Below are 11,853 nucleotides of genomic sequence, written 5' to 3' on the forward strand. Positions count from 1 at the left end.
CAATCTTGACCGCGCTACCTGCTTAGACCATACATGAATATGTACCAATATCAAACCATACATAATTGGAACTCTGATAGATTTTCGTAGAAAAAAATCATTGCAATTTGACCAAAATACACCATAAGAGCTAATTAATTGACGCTCATAAATTTAGAATCTTTGAATGGAAGGAAATACCAAAGTCCAAAACTTAGAGATACGCACCCATTTTTACCATATAACTAACATTCCCATTATATTATAAGAATCTAAAGAGATATCAATTTTTTTCTACTGAATCCCCTCAACCACCCAACTTCTCTCATCAATGTCGTCCTCCTCTACCCAAAACCAATTGGAGCTGCAGGAGTACACCTGTCAAGAATGTGACATCATCCTTTCGGTTCTCTCATCATCTCCCTCTTCCTCTCCACGTTGTCCTCAGTGTAATCTCGTTTCTACTTTTACTTCTTCGACCCCTTTTGGAGTTAGTCCTGATGATGATGATGATGATGATGATGATAACGAAGACGACGAGGAGGCTCAAATTCTCGATCCAATTACGACCGTTCTGATCTCATCTTCAATGCTGTCCTCATCAGACGAATCTTCTTCTTTACTTTGCACCATTTGCAGGGAAGACTTCGTCGTCGGAGAACCTGCCTGGAAATTGCCATGCAACCATTTGTTCCATGAAGATTGCATTGTTCCTTGGCTCACAAGTCATAACTCGTGTCCTCTCTGTCGATTTGAGCTCTCGGTTGAATCTACTGAGGACGACAGTGGTCTAACCTTGTGGTTCGATGTATTGACCCTAGAGGACGACTTGGAGGAAGATACGGAACTAGGGTTATAAAAGATTGAAACATTTGAAACGTTTTCACATTTACATTGATTTTCTTTGATAATAATAGACTTATATATATATATATATATATATATGTGGATTTGAAAATGTGAGCGTAATTGATTTCAAAATATAATTTCATATTATGAATTTGTTTAATTACATTACATTTGGTTTATTTTCAAGATGTCTCTTATTTAGTCATGTGATACGGGAGTCACTCTCAATTACCAAAGTTTAGACGGCTAACTTTGTAGGGATTTCAAATATATGGATTTGAAAATGAGCGCATAATTTCATATGAAATTAGTGTTCGAATTTGGAGAGAGTGAGCTCCAAGAAACACTCTACTCCAATAAACTCACAAGACACCAAAAAACAGAGTTTGTGTGTTCATGTGTAAAGAGAGTAATACAAGCCTAACAAGCTGTACATACCTAGAGAATAAGCTTGAGAGGCAACAACACTTTCACACCAGAAAGAACCCAAATAACCCTTATAGAAACCGTTAAGAGAATGGAAGAGATTTAGATTGAAGGAATGGTAGAGACCAAGCATTGCCAAGGCTTGGGCTCTTGATGAGAATAGTATCAACCTAATCTACTCATTTTAATGTATAAGAGCCTGATTTTGTATAAGGGGAAGTCTCCCAAAATAGAGAGCTTAGTCTATTCAATGCATAAGCATACATATTTATACACAAATGGATGAGAGTAGTTTTCTCCCTTTTCTAACCTAATGCCAACAGTTGTGTTGCTTAGATCCACTTTAAATTGAACTACAACTTAATGAGAGAGAGAGAAAGAGTTTCTCCCACTTGCTTGTACTTCCAACGGCCACATTGCGTCTTCCTTGTGTCCGCCGAATAATAGAGTGTTCTCCTTGCAAGTTGCTTCTTCTTCAATGTCAACATGTGATGGTTGAGTGCCCAAGAGTGATAAAAACATCTCCTAAACGGATCTTTGGGTACATGTGAGCTTAACACACATGTGACTCCTCTTTGGTGCTAAAACCACATTTGAGTCCTTTGCAGCCTTGACACTGCTTCAGTTCAATAATTAGCGCATAACTAAAATCAAAAATACCATTTTCAGTTTGTTTAATCACATTAGGTTTAGTTTATTTTTTAATGTGTCTCTTATTTAGCCATGTTCATTTATTTAGAAAAATCGAAAACAGATTAACACAACGTAGTCCGGTGATTTGGATTTTGAAGGTATAGGATCTCTATAGTGTTTTTGGGATTAAATATATGCTATTATTCACGAGTAGCTAAAACAACTATATATATAATTGGATTTGGGTCTTCCTAGTAGATAAATAGACAATTTTGAATGCGAGTATATAGTAAACAAAATTAATGAACTCCACTCTCTCTAGATATCTAAATTGATGGATGATATGATTTCTCTAGAGCTTTGCGTATATATTTGTTTTTAAGTAGTACGAATGTATAGAACAAGTCTCTCAATCCGCGTAATGGCATTAAATAATGACTAAATATATTTTTTTTCCCCAAATTTATGTTATTCACCTGAATAAAAAAAAAAACATACAGCTAGTTATCTGCACATATATCGAATCTCTAAGATTTATAAAAACCAAACGCGCCAGTATAAAATATTGTTTTCCTTTATAAATAAAGTTTTGACTTTAAATCGATTGACGTTAAAATATAATAAAACTACCAATATTGAAAACTAATATGACCTCTCCTCATGATCATATGCTATCGTTTAAAATAATTAATTAATCAAGGTCAAAACCAGCAATTAGTGCTATTGTATAAGAATTCACCAAAAAAGAGTGGTACTAAAATTTTCACGCTTAGGCCAAAAGCTACATCGAGTATAGTTCAAGAGATCTTCCCTTCATGTATGTAACTTTGTTTTTTAACAAAAAAAAAAAACAGTATATGTAATTTTGTAGAAGTGATAAGCAAATATGCTTTAATTTGTTGTAACAACTAGAGAAAAAAAAATAGAATTCGAATTCTACTAATTCGACTCTCCATATGATCTAAACATGTTTTTGAAATAATAATAAACCACACCACTTACGTAAAGTCAACGGAGGTTAAATCCACCCTGTCGCTCTTGTTTGCTTCTTTGGCAAAACAAAAGTCAACTATTATTTTATGAGTTTGCACCTTTTTGAATTTTTTTAATTGTAAAGTTTGTATGTCATTTTTGTATAAAAGAATTCTTTCGTGCGTCCGCTTCTCTGTGCAAAACAATAAATTACTACTTAATAAATATTCAAAATGAACCAAAACGAGCAAACAGATTTTTGTTTTTGCTTTCTTAAGCACACCATGGCATAATCTACGTGTCTACACCTCAAACATTAGTTTGTAGATGAATGATGTGATGTATATGTTCGTCTCTAAATACATAGAGATGAAATTAAGGAGTGGACATTACAAAGCTATTCGAGGGAAAATTTTGGTTTTAATATAGCCTATATATTCGAACTAAATAAGATGATATAAAAACTAATTAATGATCTACTGGTTTCTTTTCTTCATGTTTATTACCTTCGGTATTATTATAGATCTTCAATAAGGTATAAGAAATATGATATAGAAATTGGATCATCAAACCGAAGCAAATTAACTAAAGAAGTAGGATTTGATTTAAGTCGGTTTTCAAGTGACAGTTCCCTGAGTCAGATTTTGACCCCACAAACTCAAGAAACTGATATTAAAATTGCACAAGATTTTAGTTTCCATCTACTAATATTGTTATAAGTTGTGATAAAGTTAAATTCCACACACGACGTCATTAGCCAAAATAATATAACGAGACTGTCAATCATTTGAACATGAAGAGACGCCCAACATCGTAGATTCATATCGGTAAGACAAAAAATGAAACTTATTGTAAAAGGTATACACGTATTTTAATAGTTTTCTACAGAAACTATAGGAAAGCCAAATCCCAAAACCAGAAAAGAACAGACATGCCGACAATTAACACTTTTACACACACACACACACACACACACAAATATGCTACCAACGACATATAAATGATTCACGCTATCTATGCTTAGTTTAATTAATATTATATATAGTTTAGATTTATGGTCAGGTCAATTGATTAATCACAAATCATAAACATATTATATATTCGAGTGTACAAAATAGAACTAAGATGTTCTCATGTAAAATAATATGATATACACACATAAAACTTTACTTAAATCAAGTTGATGTTGTGTGTCATGGAGGCAGGTCCATAGCTGTTTCGTCCTACATCTTCTTTGTCATTTTCATATTCAAGTTTGTTTTTAATTTAATGTTATTGACTAACTAACAATCCGATATTTTACAATTTATATAACTATCTATATATATAATCACCCAACCGCCGCAGTATAATTATTCCACGGTATACGAAATATCCTTTTATTCAAACATCTCAAAGATCCAATCATTTCTCAATCGTTTCTACTTTCTGTTCTTTTGGGTTTCTATATTGAATTGTGAGAGATTTAATGGAGATTACTCAATATCAAAGTTTCAATGAAGGTTCGAGTTCTAGGGTTTCCATGAATAGAAACTCACAAGTAATATCCAAGATCAAGCCCAAGATTCGCATAATCCATATATTCGCACCGGAGGTCATCAAGACCGACGTCAAGAACTTCCGTTCACTCGTCCAGAGCCTAACCGGAAAACCAGCTCTCGGAGAGGCCAAAACCGGTAAAAAGAGAGCCAAACCGAGAGTTCCAGCGTCCCATGAACCGGCTTGCGGAGATCATCAGCAGGTCAACCGGCTTTCGGGTTTCTCCGGTTTATTAGCCAACGGAGGAAACCAACAGGTGAAAGAAGAGTGGGGATCAGGTGATCAGAGCACTTCCAACACAAACACTTACTTTGACCTAGAAGGTTTGATTCAAGATGTCGGAGAAGATTACTTCTCTTCCTTCCCCATGAGATCTTCTTCTACTTCACAAGTCGAAGGTTTCATCTACAACAACAACAACAGCAACAACTTCGATACAAAGGGTCATAATTCGTCCTAATTGATAACAGTTTAATTTCTAGGGTTTTCAGGCTGATTCTGCAAAATCGTGTTTTGGTGAGATCTTATCGTAACGACGACGAATAAGATCATATTTTGTGGGGGAAAAGGCCTAGAAGTTGTATATAGATACCTTAAATTTTTGAATTCGATGGATGCGACGAGAAACTTGACCTTTGGTGGACTGAATTTGCCGAGTTGAGGTGAAGAGTTTAACTTACGTGCAGCCCTTCTAGGAGAAGTGACTGTATCTAAATCTAATTAAGAGATATATCGTCGTCGGTTTAAAAACCCTAGTTGTTTATGTAACTTCATTGATGTGCTATTAATTATCGGATGTGTGTATTAATTCTCTGGTGTGTATTTGTATATATATATATTACTTTTTTGGGGGAAAAAGTTTGTTTGCTAATTAATTAGAACAAAGATTGACAAGTTTTCGATAGTTATGGAGATATATAGTATTACGTATACAATGATCACAAACTAAATTAACATGTAAAGTAACAAGAATATATATTCATGTCTTCTTTGTGACAATATTAATTAATGTCGCTCTTGATTAAAGAAAAAATAATTTAAACTTACTGATGATATTTATTTACGATGTTGAAAATGATATATTACATCTATATCAACTTTTTTTTTTTTTAATGTGATTTGTTTAATTTAACTTTTAAGTCAACTCTTAGCTACAAAGATCTAATATCAAATATGAAAACACCTGAGCTGATCGTTCTGTTTATCTTAGTTTAGTGACCATATGCAACGCAGCTCTAACAGAAATTAAATCGTAGTGTGCACACAACACAAGTGCTAAAATGTTCAATTAGTCTATTTGATTCACGGCCAAAAAAACTGGCCCCTAGCTGGCGTATTATTTCGGTTTACTGCTAGGAAGGATCCAGTGTTTCGGTTTAGTTTGGTTTGCCTTCTCAAAGTTCTCGAATGTCAACACTTTTTTAATTCTTGTTTTGTAATGTTCTGCACAAAATTAATGCACATGTTATAATTATTGATTAGTCTACCTTTTCAGGCATTACATTTTTTTCCCTTTTAACTAGTCTAAACAGTTTTTTGATTGCATAATATCAGATGAAAACATTGTAAAGGACAATTTCAAACTTGACTTTCTAGGTTTTTGGAAACGTTCCGGCTGCTTGAAAAGCTCATATAATTAGTAAGAACAAAAATAAAAATAGTAATTTATGAACAATATAGTAATAGCAAAGGAAATCGATCTGAACCGAAAAGAACCACACCGGTTCACTGAAATTGTATTCGAGATTTGTAAAATGACCCGTCGCATGATCGCATCAAAATCCATATTATTCGATTTGGTTTTTCCCAAAAGCCGAAAAGGGCACGGAACTGACCTTAATTATTCCGGTTTACTGCAACGATTCTGTATCCCGGTTTATTAGCTTGGTTTGCCTTCTCAAAGTTCTGGAAGGTCAAAACTGGAATTTTAGTTGTTAAAACCTCCACCAGCTAGCTCTATTTTACAAATGTCATTTGCTCACCTTTCGCCGTTTTAATTTGTGTACATCACACGCAGCAGCAGACACAGTTTCGTTATTTTATTTTTTCTCGATCTCCGTCCGTCAAGCTCCTCCCGATTCTCTGGTAAGTTTCGTCGCTTCTTCGTAGCAGTTACTCATTTCCTTTTGGTCTTCTTCCATAATTATCGGAGAATCTAGTCTACGCTTTTTTTCTTCTTCTGGAATCTCAAATCTCCGGTGAATTACGCTGATCAAATCTTTTGAGTTTCGTTGATTTTTTTTTTTTTGATTCGGCGATAAACCTTGCCTCTTTTTTTTTTTTTTTTGTTAGTTTCTGATTTTGTTGAGTGTTGATCGCTTGAGTTTCCCACGGATCGGCTTTGTTTTGAGAATTTGGTGAATACTGTCTGTCACAGGTTTTGAGTTTTGGAGAATGGTGTTCTTCCGTAGCATATCGGCTTTATCTAGGCTGAGGTCTCGTGTTGTGAGTATCTGAAATCTTGCTTTGTAGTTTTGTGTTTGTTCCCGTTTGATCTCTTGTGTTTGATGCTAATCGATTTGTGATCGGATCTATGTAACTAGGGGCAACAATCTTCGCTCAGCAATTCAGTTAGATGGCTTCAGATGCAAAGCTCTACCGACCTGGTAATTTTTTCCTTTGTTTTGTATGTTTTTCGTGTGTGATCATGTAGTTTTTAAAGCTTTAATTTGCGTCTCAAGCTCATTTTAAATGCTTTGCCAACCTTCATATGCATGTTTGATTTATTCATACCTGTTGCTTGTGGGGTCTTTTGTTCATTTTGTATAAATGGTGGCAAATGCAGGACCTGAAGTCGCAGCTGCAGGAGTTAATTCCGGAACAGCAGGTTAGTGTAGACTAGACCCCCTTTATATTAAATGAAAAGATGAACTTGTCTACTATAGTTCTGATGGTTGAGATTGTTCTTAAATGCTACTTGCAGTGAATCTCTTTTTGGCTTTTCTAGTTCCCTCTTTCCTCATAAGATTTTCCCAATTTCAGGACCGTCTGAAGAAACTGAAGTCAGAGCATGGGAAGGTCCAACTGGGAAACATCACTGTTGATATGGTAGAAACAATGATGTTTTTACGTTTTTTGGTTTGTTTATATGATTTTCACCTTGCTCACTATAATACCCTTTGTAATAAAGGTTATTGGTGGGATGAGAGGGATGACTGGATTGCTTTGGGAAACCTCATTGCTTGACGCAGATGAGGTACTGATAACTCTTTTGTTTATAGTTATAATTACTTGTTTAGATCCTAGACCTCGAATATATATTATCAAGTGCTCATCCTTCCCGTTCTAAGCCTGTTGATGCAATTATCTTATCATTATTTCAGGGTATACGCTTTAGGGGCTTGTCAATTCCTGAGTGCCAAAAAGTATTACCTGCTGCCCCTTCTGGAGCTGAACCATTACCAGAGGGTCTTCTATGGCTTCTTTTAACTGGAAAGGTGTGACTACTGTACATTTCTATAAGTTGTTCATGGGTACTTCCCTCAATATATCATCTTGTGATATTCTTTTTTACCCCATTTCTTAAAGGTACCTAGCAAAGAGCAAGTTGAAGCACTGTCGAAAGACTTGGCAAGCCGTGCTGCTGTGCCAGGTTTGCTTATTTACCTTCTGGCTTACCTTCTGGCTCTGGCTGGTTGCAAAAAAGTAGTCTGTTTATTGGCTCATCCAAACTTGTTCGACATATTTGTTTTGAAGAAATTGCTTGACAGAAACTAAATGTTTTTTTGTCTTCTTACTCTTCACTCAGTTCTTAACTTGTATCCATTTATGCAGATTATGTGTACAATGCCATCGATGCCCTGCCTTCCACAGCCCATCCAATGACTCAATTTGCTAGCGGTGTTATGGCACTTCAGGTGTGGTTCTCTTTACTCATATAGCTGTTAGTTTGTTCTTGTTATGAGATGGTTTGACGCCTCTTTTTTTGCCATAAGTAAACAATGTTCAGCAGAATGCTAATTTTCTGTACCTGATATCCAGGTGCAAAGTGAGTTCCAAAAGGCATATGAGAGTGGAATTCACAAGTCAAAGTATGCTTTTGTAGTTTCTGGTGTAGATATTGATAACGTTTTATAGTAGCTGGCATCATAACAAATATCTTTCTGTCTAGGTTCTGGGAGCCAACATATGAGGATTGCCTCAACCTGATTGCTCGTGTTCCTGTTGTAGCTGCATATGTTTATAGGAGGTTAGTGAAAAATATATATTTTTGTAATTTTTTCATTTTTCTTGTAGCTTCTGAATTTTCTTGACTGATAGTGTACCCTTGATTGGAAATTTTGTCATTCCTTGTTTATTCTTTGTATTTTACATTTCCACTCAATCATTGCAGGATGTACAAGAATGGTGATTCCATCCCCTCAGATAAATCTTTGGATTATGGTGCAAATTTTTCCCATATGTTGGGATTTGATGATGAAAAGATGAAAGAGCTCATGAGGCTCTACATCACTATCCACAGGTCTGTATTAATTTCTCCTAAAACAAGCTTAAGTGTCTTGTGTATATTGTTGTTTTTAAGACTTGAAAATATGCCGTAGCATGATATTTTGTTTTTCTATTGTTTTATTTTTGCTATAGTGATCATGAAGGTGGAAATGTTAGTGCGCACACTGGTCACCTGGTATGGATTTCTTACAGCCTCTCCATGTGTCCTGTGAAGGATTGACCTTCTTAATGTTTGTGATGATTCATATTTTACTGATAATAATACTTGTGCATTTAGGTCGGAAGTGCACTTTCAGATCCATATCTGTCGTTTGCAGCTGCATTAAATGGTTTAGCTGGGCCACTCCATGGTTTGGCTAATCAGGTATTCTCTCTTGAGTCTTGTCTATATCTTGAATACATGTTAAGTCTTCAATTTACGTCAGAGCTTGATGAGGTTTCTCTGTTATATAATATCTAGGTAGCGTGTGATGGTTGTATGGTACATCAATAAGTTGGTGGGAATAGATTTTTAGTCTCTTATTCGTCTTGTTGCAACAGGAAGTTTTGCTTTGGATCAAATCAGTTGTCGAGGAATGTGGAGAAAACATAACGAAAGAGCAGTTGAAAGAATATGTTTGGAAGACGTTAAACAGTGGCAAGGTAAAAACACGAAATTCCTCTATATATTGGCATTCTTTGCTTTATGGTCTTGAAGCCAACCAACAAAGACTGATGAAAGTTTCATCCAGATGAATCATGCGAAAATGAATTAAAACCTAAAAGTTTGGTCTCTCAGTCTCATAGCTTCTAGTAACTAATACCGCCATAAGAGATTTCAATAACTAAATTATTTTCCCTTCTCCTAAATAATATTGTAATGTTACGAGGACAGTGTACTAAATATCTCTGTTGACCCGTCATGATTTGTCTGCAGGTTGTTCCAGGATATGGACACGGTGTTCTGCGCAAAACTGATCCAAGATATGTATGCCAAAGAGAGTTTGCCTTGAAGCATTTACCTGATGACCCTCTCTTCCAGCTGGTACTTTCTTTTTCCCCTCGTTACTGTTGTGCTCTCAAAATTCTATCAATGTATAGTGGCTTACAAATCCTTCCTACTCTGTAGGTGTCAAAGCTTTATGAAGTTGTGCCTCCTGTTCTCACCGAGCTTGGAAAGGTAGTATCTCTATCTTGTCGCGTTTAATAGAGGTGTCGTTTCATGTAATGGAAAGTATGACACGCCTGAGATAATAGGATCTTTAATATACAAGGCTTGTGAACCTCCTTGCCGATCATTTTTGAATTTGAATATATATTTACTTGGAAATCCTATGGTGGCTTGTTATAGGTGAAGAACCCGTGGCCAAATGTTGATGCTCACAGTGGGGTCTTGCTAAACCACTATGGTCTAACCGAAGCAAGGTAAGCAAGCAGCAGATATCTCATTTAAAGTATCATTGCGCCTTAGGATAGTGCTCAAAATTACATAATGTTGTGCGTTTTATAGGTACTACACCGTGCTCTTTGGTGTCTCAAGGAGTCTTGGCATCTGCTCACAGGTATCTATATTTACACAGTGCGCCTTTGTTGCTATACACCATCTGAAACATAGCTCAAAATAACTCATATGCCTAATTGTGTTTTGGTTCACAGCTTATATGGGACCGAGCTCTTGGACTGGCACTAGAGAGGCCAAAGAGTGTTACCATGGACTGGCTTGAGGCCCACTGTAAGAAAGCTTCATCTACTTAAGCCACCACCTGTGTCCTGAGTCTCGCACTCTCTCATATTTACTCAAAAGCCGTTATGTTCCACACTGAAAAGTTTTTTTTGTTTACCTTCTATCAACAGAAGAACCCATTGTTGGTGTAGAAAATTGTTCGTTCGAGATTTTATTTATATACTTTGGCTTTGAGAAACAATTGCTTGTTGCAAATTTGATGTTTCGGAAAAACTCGTGATAATAGTAAAATAAAGAGTTGTATTCAATTTAATTTGCATAAACATCAAACATTAATATCAATCATGATTAAAAAGACATGTCTCCGTTGATATAAATAAAAGAGACAATACTGCAATAAAGAGGATTGCGACACAAGTTTATGAAACAGAAAATGGGATTAAGAAGAGCTGTTTCATTGTCTGTTTCAACTCTATGTAAACCGAAACCCACCACCACGATCTACAACGAAGAAGCAAAGATATAAGACCAAAAAGGTTCATGAATATAGCCTGAAAATTGACTTGTGTTAAGAACAGTGGATACTAAAAAACGAGCCACGTACCACAACCAACAAAACAACAAACATTCATAATCTTCCATTCTCTGCTTCTTGCAATGATTTCATTCTTTTCTGTTGCCTGAGAATTGTGTAAGGAGCTTATCAGATAGAACTTTTGAACACAAGGCTGTAAGCTCTCATGCATATCACCTAGTAAATGTGTTTCTCTATAAAGACAATATATATAAAAGAAAATGGTGATAGTTTTGGAACAATAAATTTTGTCAAATCTGTATATGTTGTTACTTGTTGTGTAGGAGCAATGGATGCATGGTCATCGTGCGTGATGGAGTCTCTCTCACGTCTCGTGTATGGCAAAGAATCCGAACTAACTCAAGGGAATCTTCACAGCTTCTATAGATCGATGGAGGTAAGTATATTTCTCCAAGTTTTTACCTTTTATGGAAACTTTGATGATGATGATGATTTGATCTATATTGGTGATATTTATTAACTTGATTTTTCATATGTATGCATATATGCATTAGTTTTGTAGCATTAAAGCACAAGGACTTGCTCAAAGTTTGGTCATTTGTGTAACGCTGTCTGGTATACGATTTGCTATAGAAGGTAAGCTCTCATCACAACGAACTATCTAAGGGTGATGAATTTGTTATACTGTACGATTTTTTTTTTTAATTTAAAAAGAAGCAAATAATAAATAGAGCATAGCAAAAAAGAAAAAAAAAACGAAATAGAAAATGAAATAGGAAAAATAGCGTTAACATAAATATCTCTAGCT

The 11,853-nt window shown here is 35.5% G+C and overlaps 3 protein-coding genes across 3 annotated transcripts; all 3 read left to right on the forward strand.

The window, feature by feature from the left end:
* Nucleotides 311-1,078, forward strand: LOC104793373 (probable E3 ubiquitin-protein ligase RHC2A). The gene is made up of 2 exons (XM_010519728.1): nucleotides 311-817; nucleotides 1,037-1,078. The coding sequence occupies exons 1-2, from the start codon at nucleotides 311-313 to the stop codon at nucleotides 1,076-1,078; spliced, it is 549 nt and encodes a 182-aa protein (XP_010518030.1).
* LOC104793374 (VQ motif-containing protein 18-like) lies at nucleotides 4,234-5,246 on the forward strand. Its single transcript, XM_010519729.1, has one exon. The coding sequence runs from the start codon at nucleotides 4,328-4,330 to the stop codon at nucleotides 4,856-4,858; it is 531 nt and encodes a 176-aa protein (XP_010518031.1). The 5' UTR covers nucleotides 4,234-4,327; the 3' UTR covers nucleotides 4,859-5,246.
* On the forward strand, nucleotides 6,371-10,820 carry LOC104793375 (citrate synthase 4, mitochondrial). Its single transcript, XM_010519731.2, has 20 exons — nucleotides 6,371-6,483; nucleotides 6,776-6,843; nucleotides 6,942-7,004; nucleotides 7,184-7,225; nucleotides 7,381-7,446; nucleotides 7,529-7,594; nucleotides 7,722-7,835; nucleotides 7,927-7,990; nucleotides 8,173-8,255; nucleotides 8,380-8,429; nucleotides 8,510-8,587; nucleotides 8,732-8,860; nucleotides 8,980-9,022; nucleotides 9,125-9,211; nucleotides 9,388-9,489; nucleotides 9,764-9,871; nucleotides 9,956-10,006; nucleotides 10,178-10,251; nucleotides 10,337-10,388; nucleotides 10,483-10,820. Exons 2-20 carry the CDS (start codon nucleotides 6,793-6,795, stop codon nucleotides 10,579-10,581), a joined length of 1,422 nt encoding a protein of 473 aa, XP_010518033.1. The 5' UTR covers nucleotides 6,371-6,483; nucleotides 6,776-6,792; the 3' UTR covers nucleotides 10,582-10,820.

The sequence above is a fragment of the Camelina sativa genome, chromosome 6 (genome assembly GCF_000633955.1).
Source record: "Camelina sativa cultivar DH55 chromosome 6, Cs, whole genome shotgun sequence".
Taxonomy (NCBI): domain Eukaryota; kingdom Viridiplantae; phylum Streptophyta; class Magnoliopsida; order Brassicales; family Brassicaceae; genus Camelina; species Camelina sativa.